This window comes from Martes martes, assembly GCF_963455335.1.
Source record: "Martes martes genome assembly, chromosome: 1".
Classification (NCBI taxonomy): Eukaryota; Metazoa; Chordata; class Mammalia; order Carnivora; family Mustelidae; genus Martes; species Martes martes.
The window spans coordinates 116,190,799-116,208,458 of record NC_137888.1 but is presented as its reverse complement, the minus strand read 5'-3'; the positions used below and the strand labels follow the sequence as shown (position 1 = coordinate 116,208,458).

General features: G+C 37.7%; 1 protein-coding gene across 1 annotated transcript; it reads left to right on the top strand.

Moving 5' to 3' along the window:
• Nucleotides 1-180: 180 nt before the first annotated feature.
• On the top strand, nucleotides 181-15,695 carry FBXO45 (F-box protein 45). The gene is made up of 3 exons (XM_080820507.1): nucleotides 181-627; nucleotides 7,710-8,066; nucleotides 12,503-15,695. The coding sequence occupies exons 1-3, from the start codon at nucleotides 313-315 to the stop codon at nucleotides 12,686-12,688; spliced, it is 858 nt and encodes a 285-aa protein (XP_080676633.1). The 5' UTR covers nucleotides 181-312; the 3' UTR covers nucleotides 12,689-15,695.
• Nucleotides 15,696-17,660: the final 1,965 nt, after the last annotated feature.

Genomic DNA, 17,660 nt, shown 5'->3' with positions numbered 1-17,660 from the left:
TGCCCTCAACCAGTATGGCGGAGCCACGGGCGCGCCGCGGGGAGGCCGTGCGAGTCGGGCGGTTCCGACGCCCGCGCTGAGCCTGGGAGGAGGGGCGGGGGACGCCCGTGCAGCCGGTGCGTCTGCCCTTAGTGAGGCGGGGCGCGCGGCGGACGCCCCCGGGCAGGGGCGGGAGTGGTGGAGGGCCGGCGGTTGGCTGTGAAAGGGGCGGTGAGCGAGGTTCTCTGGTCTCAAGGCGAGGCTTGGCCTCCCCAGCAGAGACGGGGGTAAGCGGCGGCGGCAGCGGCGGCCCTTGGGCCGGCTGGTGAGGCGATGGCGGCGCCAGCCCCGGGGCCTGGGGGAGCCTCCGGCGGGGCTGGCTGTAGCGGCGGCGGCGGCGCGGTCGGCGGTTCGGGATCAGGGTCTGCGGGGGCAGGGGGCCGGCTGCCTAGCCGGGTCCTGGAATTGGTGTTCTCCTACCTGGAGCTGTCCGAGCTGCGGAGCTGCGCCCTGGTGTGCAAGCACTGGTACCGCTGCCTGCACGGTGATGAGAACAGCGAGGTGTGGCGGAGCCTTTGCGCCCGCAGCCTGGCAGAAGAGGCTCTACGCACGGACATCCTCTGCAACCTGCCCAGCTACAAGGCCAAGGTGAGGGAGCCCCGGGCCACGCCGCTGCCCCCAGTCCCGCTTCTCTGCGCCGCTCTCAGTCTCAGTGCTTCTCATCTAAGCTCTGACTCAGACGCCTCGCCTCACCATCCCGCCTTTGCACGGCTGCAGTCAATACCTTACCTCACCTCCCCCCTCCATAAAGATCCTCTTCTCTTTGAAGTTCTGCTCCTTAACCTACCCCCACTTCCGTGATGTACTTTTTAAAGGACCAGATAGTTTGCAATTCCTGGTTCCCATCACTCATTCCACTTTCCACAGTCTTCTCCCCAAAAGGCAGACCACCCCCCGCTCCATTTTTGTAGCTTTCAGTACTCTTACCTTGTTTTTTATTAGGTCATCTCGGCTGTCTTAACACCGGCTTAGTTTCTCAGATCTTTGCTTTCTCCCCACATTCACCTCACCTTTTCCAGGCTCTGATTTTTAACTGTTTTCCCCCAAGTTCTCTAATTCCCTCCATTATGTTTCAGGCTTATGAGTGTGGTCCTAGACATTCTACTGTGGTCGTAGACATTCTACGTGGTCGTAGGCATTCTACTAAGTTTCAAGATACAGGCTTTAACAGAACATCCTTTTCTCCCCCATGGGCACCACTTAACTGTCCTAATGCTGCCTTGTCTCACTATTTGGCTACTTCTCTGCCAACTTTTTCATAGTTCCACCTTGATGGTATGCCTTTTCTGTTCCATTTGTCATCTAATGTGCTGATACCGGTTTTGCTGCCTTTTTGCCTCCTAGATTCTTGGGCATATTCCTGTCTTGTTCATATACAAGTGAAAATTTCAAGTAACAGGTTATGGGAGGGCTGAGAAGATTCTTCAGGCAATAAAAACAAAATCCTGGAGCTTGTATTCAGTTAGATAGATAACAGCTGTTCAGTACAACAGTCACTGGGAGCATATATGAGAGAGGATGAAGCCTGCCCTAGAATGTGGTAAACATAAAAAAATACATTAATAACTAAAAAGGGTAGATACCACTTTTCAAACTAGACTGCCAAGGAGGGGAGTCAGTAAGAAGTAAATTTTTTTCTTTGTGAAATAGATGGAAAATTTATTCTTAGGTAATAAAGGAAATTTTAGTTTAATACAATAAAGAATATTGCCATTATGTATGTCAACTATCAAATTTTTATTAAGTAAAATAACATGTTAATTTACTAGGACAGTATTTGTACATGGGGGTGCTTAGTGGATACTAGTTGTAATTTATGTAGTAGAGTGCAGAACATGGCAGTTTTGTCCTGCTTTGCCTGAAAACCGATAGGCATCATACATTTTATTTAGCTTTTATTTTTTTATAAACCTTATTGTTTTTACTTATTTTCAGTAAGACCTTTTTGTAATTGGTCTGTAACGTATCTATTTACACGAGTCCAGATTCCTATTATAGTATGTGTTAGGTAATGTGTTCATGTGAGCCAACATGCAAAAGAAGCAAAATAATAGCAAAATGTCTTCTTTTGCCCCTGTCTGCCAGCCACCCAGTTTAGTTTCTTTTCTTGTACAAACCTATGTTACCTGTTTTTTGTATCCTTCCAGAGATATTTTAGGTTTCTTAGGTTTTTAAACACTTTATATGTCTTTCTACCGCACTCATGGTAGGTATTGTAAACTAGTACTAATCATATGTTCATTCAGATGTTGCAGAACTTTTCTTACATGTCTTGAGAATAGAGATTAATTCAAAAGAAGTCAGATAGCCTAGTAAGGAAGTCCTCAGTCAAGGAGAGAAGAAAAATGTATAGAAATAACACATGATAGAAATTGCTCCTGTTAGAGTTATTATAAATACAGTATATACTAGAAATATATATATTCACACACACTAGAATTTCAGTGAAAGGAAAGATGTACAAGTTGAGTGGAGGCTTGGAGAAGTTTTGAGGTTAGGATTATATTTGAGCTGAATTTTAAAGATAGGATTTGAACATTTTACTAAGAAGAAATACCCTGAGCAAATGCAAGACAAGAGGAAAGCAAAGGATTTGTAGAGTGTATGTTTTTATTTAAAAAAAGTGAGTGCCAGGCACTGTGCTCAGTTTTGCAAATGCAGTGGAATAAAAACAGACCCAAAACTTGTATGGATGCCTTACTTTTTGGAGCTTATAGTTTAGTGGGGTGTGGGAGATAGATAATTAATAAAATAATCACACAGTTATAAAATTGCATCTGTGGTAGATACTATGAAGGAGAAGTACATAGTACTCTGAATGTCAGTAATGGAGGATTTGACCAAGGTAGGGAGGTCAAGGAAGGCTTTCTCTGAGGATACAATGCATGAAGTAAAACCTGAACAGTAAGGCCAAGGGGAGAGAAAAGAGCCTTCCAGGAGGAAACTTGATGAGCATGACGGGTAGAAAACACATCAGTGTGGCTGGATCATGGAGAGCAAAGGTGAGACAGGTTTGAGAGAAAATGAAAGAGGTGGGTTGAGGCCAAACTATAGGGAAGCCATTTTGAATTGTAAGCAAGAGGAGGTTAGGAGTGTGGAGATTGTTGTGATTTTTTTTTTTTTTTTTGCATTTTTAAAAGGTTATTTCTGACTTCGGTATAGAGAACAGATTGGAGGAGGACCTTAGAAATATGGGTAGATCAGTTAGGAAGTGGGTAGTGTAGGAGATGGGGAGAAATGTAGGAAAGATTTAGAAAGTAAAATCTACAGGACTTGGCAATAGATTTGAAATAGGGGTGGGGGAGAGGGAGGTACTAAGAATGACTCCTAGATATCTTGCTTATATAATTATGGGAATCACCTGGGCTAGATTTAGGAGGAATAGCCTGAGTTCAATTTTGGTAGAGTAGAATTTACAGTGTTTTTGAGACATCTGAGAGATTTCAGATAGGCAGCTGTTAGAGTTTGGAGCTTCGAGGAAAGCTAGAGATATAAAAGGGTTTAGGGAGATTGAATTGAAGGAGTGGGGAGTATAATTATAAAGGTAAGTTGAGACTAGATATACTATGGATGTTCTTGGCATATCAGCTTCATTGTATAGTTTGGGCTTTATTCTCCCATTTTAAACCATAGAAGTTTGCACAGAGGAGTGACAAGAGCTGTGGTTTAGAAAAACTAGGCCGTAAGTTGAATTGGACAGAGCAGGGGTTAGTACCTATGCCAGAGGTCCTTAAGACCTGAACAAATACGCAGAGGAGAGAAGAGGATGTCTGGGAGACCTATCACAGAGAACAAATGCACGTAAGTGGACAGTTGACTGGGAGTGAATGAGATGAAGAAGAAGAAAGATAAAGTCATAGGATTTCCAGGGAGCATGTCCAGCTAAGAGGAGGATGGGAACAGGTATAGGATAGCATAAAACTCAAAAGTATTTGGAATTTCCAGTCTATTTAAGATTTGTCTTCTTTTTAAAAGTTCATATTTTGGGCTGCCTGGGTGGCTCAGTGGGTTAAAGCTTCTGCCTTCAGCTCAGGTCATGATCCCAGGGTCTTGGGATCTAGGCCCACATCGGGCTCTTGGCTTGGCAGGGAGCCTGCTTACCCCTCTCTCTCTGCCTGTCTCTCTGCCTACTTGTGATCTCTTTCTCTCTGTCAAATAAATAAATAAAAATCTTTTTTAAAAAAAGTTCATATTTTGTATGTCATCAAGGAACAACAATTATTTAAGTCATACTTAGCAGCTAACTATAATATATTCTCTAATTTTTAGACCTAGATCCTAAAGTAGGTCTTAAAGTTGTTTGTTATAATGTAAAATTTAGGTTGTGCATTAGACTGTGAGACAGGAACTATGTATTGTTTTTTATTTATTAATTTGTGTATTTATTTTTTCATTTCATCTGAATTTTTCAGATGAAAAATTATCTTAACTATAAAGATATAAATAAAAGAAAAATTATCCAAAAATATTGAAAAGATAAGGACACAACACAGTAACAATGTCAATATCAATGAAGTATAAGGAAATTAATAATTCCTTAATGTAAACAAAATTGTTAAAATTTCCAATTGTTTCAGAAATGTCAAATGCTATATTTTTAATTTTAAGTTTATTTAATCAAGATCTATATAAGGTTCTCATGGCAAACAGTTGATATATCTCTTAAGGCTATTTTATTTTATTCATTCATTCATTCATTTATAAAAGATTTTATTTATTTGAGAGAGAATGAGAGAGAGAGAGCATGACAGTGGGGAGGGTCAGAGGGAGAAGCAGACTCCTGGTCAATCAGGAAGCCTGATGCGGGACTTAATCCTGGGACTCCAGAATCATGACCTGAGCCAAAGGCAGTTGTCTTAAAGGCTATTTTAGCCAACAAATTCAGCCTCCTTCTCTCCTAACTCCCATTCCTGCAACTTATCTGTTGAAGAAATCAGGTTGTCTACTCTGCTTCCCTCAGTCTGGACTTTGCAGATTTCATTCCCATAGTGTTCCTTAACATGCCCTTCTGTTCTAGGCTGAGAGAAGTTGGATCAATTTAGTAAGATTAGTGTTGTTTTCCTGTTGTTTTTCGATATATTTTTTACTAGAATCAAGTAGTTGGGTTGGATTACAGACTTTTTGTTTGTTTTAGAAATTTTTTTTAAAAGATTTTATTTATTCATTTGACAAAGAGAGATCACAAGTAGGCAGAGAGACGGGCAGAGAGAGAGAGGAGGAAGCAGGCTCCCTGCCAAGGAGAGAGCCCGATGCAGGACTCAATCCCAGGACCCTGAGATCATGACCTGAGCCGAAGGCAGAGGCTTAACCCACTGAGCTACCTAGGCGCCCTGTTTGTTTGTTTTTAAGATTTTATTTGTCAGAGAGAGAGAGAGCATGCACAAGCAGGGGAGAGGCAGGCTCCCCACTGAGGAAGGACCCTGATGTGGGACTTGATCCCAGGAGGCAGGGGTCATGACCTGAGCCGAAGGCAGACACTTAACCTCCTAAGCCACCCAGACATCCTGGGTTGGATACAGACTTAAATGTTGTATGGTGCCAACTATGATGGATAAGAACTTAGAAGAGAGAAATTGGGGATTGGGTGGTTCCAGTTAGACTACCTTCATAGAGGTGGCAAGACTAGATCTCGTCTTAGAGAATATAGGATGTGTTCGAGAAGGAAAGCAGGTATATTACAGACAGGGAGAATGATGTGAAGTTAGAAGGGGAAGTAGGAAGAACCATACCTGAAGGGCTTTGAAAGCCAGGAAGAAAAATTCACAGTTGATATGGTAGTTAGTATGGAACCATCTGTGGTTATTGAACTGGGATGAAATGTAATAAAGGTGCTCTTTTAGAAAACTAGGTCTGGAAAGAATTTAGGAAGAGAGTTAAGGACTGAGTTCTGGAGAGCTTTAGGGGGCAGAAGTAGGGTGGTCACCAGAAAAGAGTACAGTGAAGAAAGATCAGTCCAGAGTAGTAGGAAGAAGTCAGAAATCTGAAGAAGTGGCTATCAACAATGTCTCTGTGACAAAGAGAAGAAGCATAGAGAAAAAGCAATTAGTGTTTATAAGAGTTGGGGAATAGACATAGGTAAGTATTAGTTAAAAATTTTATAATGAAGATTTTATAAAGTTTTTATTTTAGTTGTTAAACCCTCTTGAGTTTTTTAATACTTAGTATTTTGGGGACATTTTACTCCCCCATTTAATCTTATGTTCTGATTCTTTTTATGTGCTTAAAAGTAGGAACAGACAGGAAAAAATTTAGAAATATTTCAGTATTACAGCCTCCTAAATCAAGCAGGGGTTTTGTTTGTTTGTTTGTTTGTTTGTTTGTTTTTTGTCTCTGGTCTGCAGTGCAACAGTGAAGCAGTGAGGTACTGGCTCACAGTAACTGAACACTGGATGAAGGGACTTATCTTTGGGGTTCTTGCTCTAACTAGCTGTTGAGTTTTAGGTCTGTGTCCTCATCCCTGTGTTGCACTAGGTCTTTTTGAGGCCCCTCCAAATGCTGAAATCTTTGATTCTGGAGTTGGTGGCTTAGGTTAACTAAAGCAATAGGCCCCAACCTTTGGCTGCTTTGAAGTAGTTTGAATAAAGAGAATTTTCAGCAAACATACAAAGCAAACACTTTATTTTTTTCTCCCTTCCCCAAATCAAAAACTTTAAATTACTAAAGCATGGGAAGTGTTTACTATTTGTACAATGTAGAAATTTTTGTACTGGGTTTTGGAAGCTTAAAAAACTGGTTAGTGGAGGTCAACTAATCTGTCCTATCAATGGCAGCTATTCATAATGACTATTTCCTTATAAATTCTAGTGTTTGAAATTAGGTGCTATTTATGGGGTTACTTGATTTGGTAAAATGAGAGTGGTACTGTCTCAATATGTGAGTAATAACTGGCAAGGAAGCTGAGGATCTAACATAGTTTGTGGTTATTAAAATTTTTCATCAACTTTAGAGCTGCTATGACTAAGTTCTCTGTTAAAATATTTTTTTTCTCTGTTAAAATATTTTTATGACAGTATTGCCAACATGAAAATTATACATCCCTTAACTTTTTGATGTAAAATACTAAATATAAACATGACTAGAGAAAATAGTTTAAAGAACCTCCCAAACCTGTCACCAAGCTTTACCAGTGATTAATTAATGGACAGTCTATTTTCATGTTTACCCCACCCACTTTCCTTTGCCAGTCCTAGATATTTCAAAGCAATTGTGAGATATTGTCATCCATAAGCATTTCAGTATTATCTTTAAAATATAAGGATTCTTGTGTATATCTTTTGATATTTTAAGAAATTGATTTGGAGAAATTATACTACAGTTCAGAATTTCGATCAATAATGAGACAATGTGACTTTAAAAAATATATATATATGTGTATACATATATCACTTTATTGTTTAAAAACATGGAGCCTAAAGTTTGGTACTTTTATTTTTTTAAGATAGAGAGCACACAGGAGTAGGGGGGGGTGGGAAGGGCAGAGAGTGAGGGAGAGAGAATCTAAGTAGTCTCCACCCCTAGCATGGAGCCCAACCCAGGGGTCAATCTCACGACCCTGAGATCAAAAGTTGGAGGCCTACTGAGCCACCCAGGTGCCCCTAAAGTTTGGGTACTTTTTAATGTTTAAGAAAAATCAAATTTCTGTTTCTTTGGTCTGTTTTTCATGTTTTCAGGTACGTGCTTTCCAACATGCCTTCAGCACTAATGACTGCTCCAGGAATGTCTACATTAAGAAAAATGGCTTTACTTTACATCGAAACCCCATTGCCCAGAGTACTGATGGTGCAAGGACCAAGATTGGTTTCAGTGAGGGCCGCCATGCATGGGAAGTGTGGTGGGAAGGCCCTCTGGGCACTGTGGCAGTGATTGGAATTGCCACGAAACGGGCCCCCATGCAGTGCCAAGGTTATGTGGCATTACTGGGTAGTGATGACCAGAGCTGGGGCTGGAATCTGGTGGACAATAATCTACTACATAATGGAGAAGTCAATGGCAGTTTTCCACAATGCAACAATGCACCAAAATATCAGGTGAGAAACTGGGTATTTTCTCAGTTGTGGGCCTTTGTCAAATCATGCCTTGATTTGTTTTAAATTTACAAAGTTTTATATAGTAGCTTTGTATGTCTTTTTGATAACTTAAAAATAGTGTAATTGGCCTTTCTTTGCTACTCTAATAATCTTTTAGTATTTCCATATTTGTTTCCTGATACATATTTGACCTTGAGCAATCTGTCTTTGCTCTAAATTGGGAGTTGGCAAACTTTTTTCTGTACAGGGTGGGTAGTAAATAGTTCAGGAATTGTGGTCCATTTGGTCTCTGTCACAGCTGTTCAATTTTGTTTTTATAGTACAAAAACAGCCATAGATGATATGTAAATGAGTGAGCATAACTGTGTTCCAGTAAAACCTTATTTATGGGCTGCAGGCAGATTTGGCCTAACAACCATAGTTTCCCAACTTGTGTTCTATCTAGATTGTCATCTTTCATATATCATGGCACATCCAAATCTACTTTTTCTAGACTTCTTACTCCCACAGATGCACCATGCACATGCACACACATACCCTCTGCTATTCATTAATTTGTGGATTCAAAGCCTCTTGAGGTGTCAATGATTTCTATAAGACAGGCAAATTCAGGCAAACTACTGCCTTTTTTTATTCTTTTCTTTTCTTTTTTTAAGATTTTATTTATTTGTTTGACAGACAAAGATCACAAGTAGGCAGAGAGGCAGACAATGAGAGAGGAGGAAGCAGGCTCCCTGCCAAGCAGAGAGCCCGATGTGGGGCTCGATCCCAGGACTCTGGGATCATGACCTGAGCCAAAGGCAGAGGCTTAACGCCACCCAGGTGCCCCTATTCTTTTCATCCTAGCCTTATGCCATACTCACTTGATTCTGGGGTCATAATTATATTCTTATTTGTAAAAAGCCATATGATTACCATAGAGCCAGCTGAGTTTAAAACACAATAATCTGATCAGAAATTGGAAGTTTTAAGGATTTATAGACTTAAAGACAAGGAATATTATTAGAGTCATTTCATAATGATAAAAGAGTTAATCATATAGGGAGATACAACAACTGTGTGAACATATATGCACCTAATAACAGAACTCCAAAACACATGAAGCAAAAACTTACAGAACTGAAAGAAGGAATAGGTAAATTAGCAAGTATAGTTGGAGATTTCATTACTTTTCGTTTTTAAGTCTATTTTGTCTGATGTTAATATAGCAACTTCAGCTTTCTTATGCTTATTGCAAGGTATCTCTTTTTCTTTATTCTTTTACTTTCAATCTGTCTTTGTGTTTAAAATGGGTCTCCTAGAGGGCATATAATTGGATGTTTTTAATCTAGCCCAATCTCATAATCTCTGTCTTTTGATTTGAATGTTTAACCCATTTACATTTAATGTTGTTGTTGGGCTGCTTGATGTTGTCATTGTCTTTCTATCACTGAAGCTGTGTTCTTGTTTAAAAAAATCTTTTTTCTCTTTGTTTTTTGGATTAGATAATTTCTGTTACTCCATCTTCAAGTTCATAGATTCATTCTCCTTACCGTATTGATTTTTCTACTAAGCCAGTCTAGTGAATTTTGGTTATTTTACTCTAGAGCTCTAAAATTTTTGTTTGGTTCTTTTTTGTAGTTTCCATTTCTCTACTGAGAATCTCTGTCCATTTATCAGTTTAGATTTTGCTTTAATTCTTTGCACATATTTATAATAACTACTTTGAATTCTTTGTCTGCCAAATCATTTTCTTTTTTTTTTTTTTAAAGGTTTTATTTATTTATTTGACAGAGAAATCACAAGTAGGCAGAGAGGCAGGCAGAGAGAAAGGAAGAAGCAGGCTCCCCGCCAAGCAGAGAGCCCAATGCGGGGCTTGATCCCAGGACCCTGAGATCATGACCTGAGCCAAAGGCAGAGGCTTAACCCACTGAGCCACCCAGGCGCCCCGCCAAATCAGTTTCTATTGACTGCTTTTTTTCCTCAGAGTATGGATTGTACTTTTCTGTTTCTTTTCCTATTCAGTCAGTTTTATTTTTTTATTTTTGAAATTTTAAAAAATTTTATTTTATTTTATTTTTTTAAATTTTTATTTATTTGTCAGAGAGAGAGCAGAAGCACAGAGAGCTGCAGGCAGAGCAGGCAGAGGGAGAAGCAGGCCCCCTGCTGAATAAGGAGCTGGATGTGGGACTTAATCCCAGGATGCTGGGAACATGACCTGAGCCAAAGGCAGATGCTTAACCAACTAAGCCCCCCAGGTGTCCCATCCAGTCAATTATTTAAATTGAGAATTGGAAATTATAGATAATATGTAGTAGTAATACTGGAATTTTTTTTTTAAGATTTTATTTATTTATTTGACAGACAGAGATCACAAGTAGGCAGAGAGGCAGGCAAAGAGGGAGGAGGAAGCAGGCTCCCCGCTGAGCAGAGAGCCCGATGCAGGACTAGATCCTAGGACCCTGGGATCATGACCCGAGCCAAAGGCAGAGGCTTTAACCCACTGAGCCACCCAGGTGCCCCTGGAATGTTTTGTTTTTAGAATTCACTTATTTTTCCGAAAAATATAGATGTTCTAGTAGGCAGTTAAGTTGCCTGGAGTCTTCAGACTAAACTCCGTCTCCACCATGGTGTATAGCAGCTAGGTCTTTGTTCAGGTTTGTTTATTTGTTTGTTTGTTTGTTTGTTTTGGTTGGGGGATGGGGGGGTTGACTTCTAGCCCTTACTTTTCCAGCCTGATTCTGTGGGGATTTCCTCTGTGTCTATGTAAGACAATGATCACACAATGATTTGGGCAGTTTATTCTTGGATTTGGGGCTCATCTTCTTTGTGGTTCCGTTTGCTTATGGAGTTCCTCCTCTAAGTTTCCAGGTGCTCTGCCATCTCCCAAGTTTTGCCCTCTGACACCTAAAGCTTAGTGAGACCTCTGCTTTCTGCTCCCTGTGTTGTGTGTGTGCTGTACACTTAATCAATCAATGGTGAAGCAGACTTGCAAATCTCACCAGGAATGGTTCTGTCATCTTAGTTTCCATCTTATGTAAAATAGGGACAAATATTAGGGTAGATGGGAGAATTAAATGAGATAATACAAATAAACTACAAAATGAATACCCAGCAAAATATTCACTTTTCATTTTTATTGTTTGTTTTGTTGGTGGCAATAGTGATGATGGTGATTAGGATGTTTTTAGGTCCATAAAATGGGGTACAAGTTAATCTATGAGTTGGGCAAGAGAAGAAAGAAGCAGATGTTTACAGTTGTTTAAATACAACAAGGAAAAGTAACAGCAACAGTAGGAATTAACATAATTGGGAAATACTAAATTCTGATTTTTGATTGCAAATGTTAGGACTTTCTGCCTCCAAGTGTATAGGTGAAACAACCTTTTGTAAATACAAATTGTAAAAATAAAATAACCTTATTTGTCTGCTTTCCCACTTTTCCACGTGGGAAAAAAGCTGGGTATATATTGCTTCTGCTTTAGTTTAACAATTAGTGCTGCTGTTTTTATAACAGGTATTTCAGAGCAGTGGCCCATAAAATGACTAATAAGCTTATTATGCATCTTCAGAATCTATAGTCAGATTTGGCTCCTCATGATTATATAAGTTCTACAGTATATTTAGAACTGCTTGTAAACTTTAGATATTGTGTGTTTTTTATTATGGTAACTTTTTACTGTGATGAAATATACACAGCATTATTTATTGTTTTAACTATTGTAAGTGTACAATACAATGGCATTAATGCAATGTGTGTATCCTTCACCACTATCTGTACCTCAGACTTTTTTGTCTTCCCCAACACAAACTCTGTGCTCATTAAACAATAACTTTCCATCTGTGTCCCTTCCTCTAGCCTCTGGCAACCTGTATTCCATTTTCTGACTCTACAACTTGAATATTGCAGGTGCTTCATATAAATGGAATCATACAATATTTATCTTTCTGTGTTTGGCTTAGTTCATCACTTATCATAATGTTTTCAAGGATCATCCATGTTGTAGCATGTATCAAAATTATATTTCTTTTTTATGGCTGAATAATATTCTGTTGTACTATACTAGAATAATTTGAAAAGTTTATTTAGATAACTTTTTTTGTGTTTGTGTGAATTGTATCAAGTTACAGATTTTAGTAGTAAACTTCCTAAGAAAAACCTTTAAATGAAGAGTAAATAAAATCTGGGAACTGTTCAGGGGGAGCATTTAAATTTTTGGTATTAAATGTAGATCCCATCTTAAAAAATACTTATCAAAATAAGCATTTGTGATGAAGTTGATATATCTTGTTTCTTCTAGATGTTTCTCCCTGACCAGAAAACTTCTCTGATCATTTTTCCAGATAATTTTTAAGATATATATTCTTAATACTTTCAACTTGTTGATTTATATGTTATTCTAGCTATGCTCTTGTGGTGAGTTTCCTTCTAACCTTCTTTTGTTGTTTGTTTACAGATAGGAGAAAGAATTCGCGTCATCTTAGACATGGAAGATAAGACTTTAGCTTTTGAACGTGGTTATGAGTTCCTGGGGGTTGCCTTTAGAGGACTTCCAAAAGTCTGCTTATATCCAGCAGTTTCTGCTGTATATGGCAACACAGAAGTGACTTTGGTTTATCTTGGAAAACCTTTGGATGGATGACAGTGGCTTTCTTGGGATGAAAGACAGAATGGAGGAGATATCTACTTGTGGAAAGTAGAATCATGAAGTGACAGTGTCATACATGCATGCCCAAGAAACATCCTGAAAAACACATGAAATTGTTAACTGGAGAAGCAACTCTATGGCAGAGATTATCTTAGTGTTTCCTCTTTGTACTGGGCCAGAAAAATCCTCAGGGTTGCAGTTGGTTGAGTGGGCAGTAGACATATGCATGTTGCAACAGATTTTGTCTCTAAGTTAGCAATGTGTCATTACCAACTTTTAAGGTGAGATTTTAGAGATGCTATAAAAGGGATAAGATAAGGAAATAGCAAGATTTTTAAGTAGTGTGTTTGTGAAGAAAGACTGATCCTGTTTTACAACTGCCTGTTTTTTCTCCAGACCCTTTTTTCCAGCCAGCTTGACTATTAGAAAAGTATGAAACTGGTTGGGTTTTATTTAATATTTTTAATATATTGAGAAGCATGGTCTGCCTGGACTGCACTTCTCTAACAGTGAGATGTAAAATTGTGCAGCTATTTTAAAAGTTGTATATATAATAAGTGTGTAAAAAAAACTAAAAAAAGAGGACAAAGGGGTTGCTTTGTTCTAGTTCAATTTCTTAAAAACCACTACATGGTACAAAATTACAATAACATTTAGGGAAAATTAGGTAACTACAAAGAAGAGGATTTTAAGAGGAGATGTGTTGTATTGGCTCATTTTTACATTAATTTGGTTTATAGTTTCCATAGCTGTTACAGTCTAGTATTTTTTCTTTTAACAATCAAAATTATTGTATAGACCCCTCGATCTCCTGGTTTAAGATTGAGGGAAGGCAAATCTATTTCTAATCATATATATGTCAGTAGTAATAATAATAATGTGCATCTTATAGTGTCAGTTTTATTTTTTGGCCCTTTGAGAAAGTATCTCATAATAATACAGAACATTGCCATTTGCTCTTTTAGGCCTCAAATATGAAAGCTGTTAGTCACAGACCTTCAGAAAAGAATTAATGGTCCTTTTATTTTGTAACTTTATAATGCTGTAGATACTACAATTTTTTTTTTTAATTTTATATTGTTTACATCATGGCAACAAATCTAAGCCTCAAACTCTTCATTGGGGTTATCAAGAAATGTTTACTCACCCATCTGAAACAGTGCCAGCCTGAACCCAGGTTAAGAATGTTCTTAATCTCATTATAGATAATTGCCCCCATGGGACTTGAAATAAAATACCTTGTGCTGAAAACTTCAGGTTGGCAATATTTTGAAGATTTCCTTGTAGAAGAGCTTGACATTAATCCTATTCTTAGTTTTTGACTAATAAATCCGATTTCACTAATATTCTTGAATTAACAATCTAACATACACGAGCTGAGATTTTCTTTTGTTGTAAGAGAAACAAACATCTTTCTGTATGAAAGTATAAATGTTTCAGATACATCTTTGTGATAAGACTTGGCTAAGGCAGGTGGTTCTTTGCCTTTCAGCTTACTGCTGTATGTAATTTTGTTTTAAATCTAATCAAATTAGAGACAATAGCAGCTGGTTGGGGTTTTTGGCTTGCTCCTCGAGAGTTAAGATTATCAATACTTTTATGAAACGGGATTTCAGTGATGAGCAAAGATTTATTTTTGCCAACCAACAGGTTCACAAATTTTTATTGCGTATTTGGTATGTTGCTTAAAGGTGAACTCTGTTAATGATCTTTGCAATATACACGTCAGGAAGAAACCTCCTGGAAACCATATTTAATAGTACTTAGTGAAATTATATGTTGAAAGTGTTAGAGAATATAGCTGCCACAGAAATTGATTTTTCTTGGTGTAGGACAACTCAATTTGGTAAAGTTTAAAAATTGAAGAAAACAGGTTTAGGATGAAGGTTGATAAATGATAAAACAATAAAGTCCCTTATGTACTTGGTTTTTTTTCAGGGTGTGATATAGCCAATTCCAAGAGCTTTTGCTGAGAGTTTTGTTTATAACTTCCATTTTGTCTTATTAGTGTAATATTCATTTAATACTCATTTGTAACAAAGTTTTGAAGGTGCTGAATGGAAAACAGAAACACACATGGTGATTGCACACTGAACCTAGAATCAAATAATTGTGTCAATATTGAACAACAAGCCATTCTTATCTCAAAGACTTAAATTCTCTAATATGCTGTTTGCAAATTTTATAAAATGAAGGTTCATATTTAGAATGAGTATCAGGGGAATGAAGAGCCTTCATTTATAACCTGATAAATTATTTTATTACTGGAGACCAATAGTAGTTGTACAGAGAATATTAAACTGTTAACGATGTTTAAGGAAAAGGAATCTCTTTCATTGGTGCTGAGAGAGCATTCAGGTAGAAGACAGTTGCACCTGAAGGTTAAGTATAAATCATCTAGACCAGTGGTTCTCAAACTTAGCTGTACTTTGGAGTCATGTGCATTTTGAAAAATACTGTTGTTTGGGTCCCATACCCTAAAATTCTGATGTTGGTCTGGGATATGACGTGATCATAAGGATTTTTTTAAACTTCCTAGGTGATTTCAGTATGCTGCTAAGTTTGAGTTTTAAGTTCACCTTAAGTCTTCTCATCTGCAAAATTAAAAAAAAAAAATCTTTGCTCCCTCCCTTCACTACCTCACAAGCATATTGAAGGTAAAGGAGAAAATAATAGGAAAATACTTGTATGATGGATAAAATGTGCTATTGAAAGGCAAAGTAGTATTGGTTGTATTTTAGCTAGAACTATGATCAGGAAAGAAAACTGTAATTGAGTTTATCTTGTTGACTTGGGAAACTGGGAGCATTCTCTTTGGTTCTTAACTTCAGCAAAGCATGCAGATGTGTAAACAAACAATACTATTATTCATACTATGGTCTTCTGTCATACTTGAGATAGTCTGTTTTAATTATCTGGTTCTACATAGGAAAGAAAAATTGAGGCTGAAAGTCTGTAATGGCCAATGGCTCATAATTCATTAAAACTTTTCATACAAGGAGTTCTGTGGTTAATATATTATTTCATAGTTAACCATTATTTTTTTCATTATCTGACTTGAATATTAAAAGCCATTTATTTCATCTTCATTCTTATGTAAGCTTAGGTATAGATTTTATAAAGCACTTAAAGCAAGTAGGTTTTGCCCAGTTGAATACTTAAAGTCATGGCTCAGTGATGAGGCATCTTCTGCTTTTTAGATATGATTTGACCTGGGAAAGAGAGTTGCAAAAATAACAGCCCTAAACCATATAATAGGCATTACAATAAACTTTTGATTTAAGTCCCCAAACTGCTGTTTATATAGACTATAATACTAATATTTTTTCACCTTTTTAAAAAAATGAACAGTTTTGAAGAACTAGAAATGTAAAGAGTTTTAAAGATTACTTTCTGGAAATCAACACCATCATCATTAGGACCCCTCTGATACCCTCCTGGAAGGAACAGTCCATAACCAATCCAAATACTACCCTCATAAAGCATCCCTAATTTCTCCAGCTGGATGTGATCTTTTCTTCCTTGAAATTTCCCTATTTTTATATTTATACTTAACTCATGCTATATTACTTTATACCTTGTATAAGTTTATTTATTTTTATTATTTGTTGGTGTCTTATCTCCTCTAAACATCTTAGGACAGGATCTCTGACAGACTCATATTTATGCCCCCATCATTAGAGCCCAATAGGCAGGTGCTCACATACTTGCTGAAGGAACAGAGAAAGAATTACGTAGGCCGACTAAAGCTGCTCTGAGGTTACAGACTATAACAAAAGGTAGATAGGAAGAAATTCTGTATCCTGTTGAAGGGAAGCACAAAGGAAAGGGATATAAATCTGAAGCTAATAAGGAAGAAATGATGACTGTGAATGCATTTTAGCCATTCCCCTTTATTCTTAAATACTGATAAACTGATTTAGTTTTTGGTGTAGATTTCATATTTGTTTAGAATTAAAATTAGAATTCTGTATTTTAATTTTTTGAAATTCTGTTGTTTTGCTTTAGTTTCTTAATAAAAAGTTAAAACATTAACCACCTGTGATTGCTTACATTTAAAACAACTTTTATATCTATTGGTTGGAAAGGAAAATGGGGGTAGCTTTGTAGGCAGTTTGGTGATGGAATTTACGTATAAGATGCATGTCTTTTAATAATGGAATCCACATTTCCCATGTTTAGAATAGAAGGTGAACAGGGAATAGTAATTCATTAGGATCCTGTTCTCCTATCACCTCCACCCTAGGTATGGTAATGTTTGATAATGTTGTTTGCCAAGAGTTACAAGAGGCAAGCGTGGCTGAAGAAATTGGTCCTATGATCCAAAAGCTTAAAAGACAATTAGTTGATCATGTTGCTAAAAGTTGCTTGACACATCAACCTTTTTTAATAGGTTCAAATTTTACAAAGGATTTTAATTTCCTTAAAGTAGAATTTCTGCACTTATCTTTTTGTAAGGGAGAGCTTTACTAGTCTGTTGTCCTAATTTCCTTTTTGGAACCTCCCCCTGAACCATTTGCATTTTATTTAATGTAGTCATTAAAATATTATTGAGGGCATATTCTATCCTCTTCAGTATATGGTTCTTTAAAAGAGCCCCTCAGGGGCACCTGGGTGGCTCAGTGGGTTAAAGCCTCTGCCTTCGGCTCAGGTCGTGATCCCAGGGTCCTGGGATCGAGCCCCGCATTGGGCTCTCTGCTCGGTGGGGAGCCTGCTTCCTCCTCCCTCTCTGCTTGCCTCTCTGCCTATCTGTGATCTGTGTCTGTCAAATAAATAAATCAAATCTTTAAAAAAAAAAAAAAGAGCCCCTCAGAATTGGAGATTGTCATTAAGTAGCTTGTGAATACAGGATTTCATGATGAGTGACTTAGGAAATAAGACTCATTTAAGGAGTTCTCCGTAGATTAACAGTCCTTAATGTCTGTTTTGTTTTAGACAAGAAAACATGCAAGAAAGAGTTTAGGAA

What these genes read in the sequence shown, in the direction of transcription:
- FBXO45 (XM_080820507.1), top strand. Translation starts at nt 313, where the DNA reads ATGGCGGCGCCAGCCCCGGGGCCTGGGGGAGCCTCCGGCGGGGCTGGC. An exon ending in TGCCCAGCTACAAGGCCAAG is followed by an intron (nt 628 to 7,709) that starts GTGAGGGAGCCC and finishes TCATGTTTTCAG; the next exon opens with GTACGTGCTTTCCAACATGC. An exon ending in ACAATGCACCAAAATATCAG is followed by an intron (nt 8,067 to 12,502) that starts GTGAGAAACTGG and finishes GTTTGTTTACAG; the next exon opens with ATAGGAGAAAGAATTCGCGT.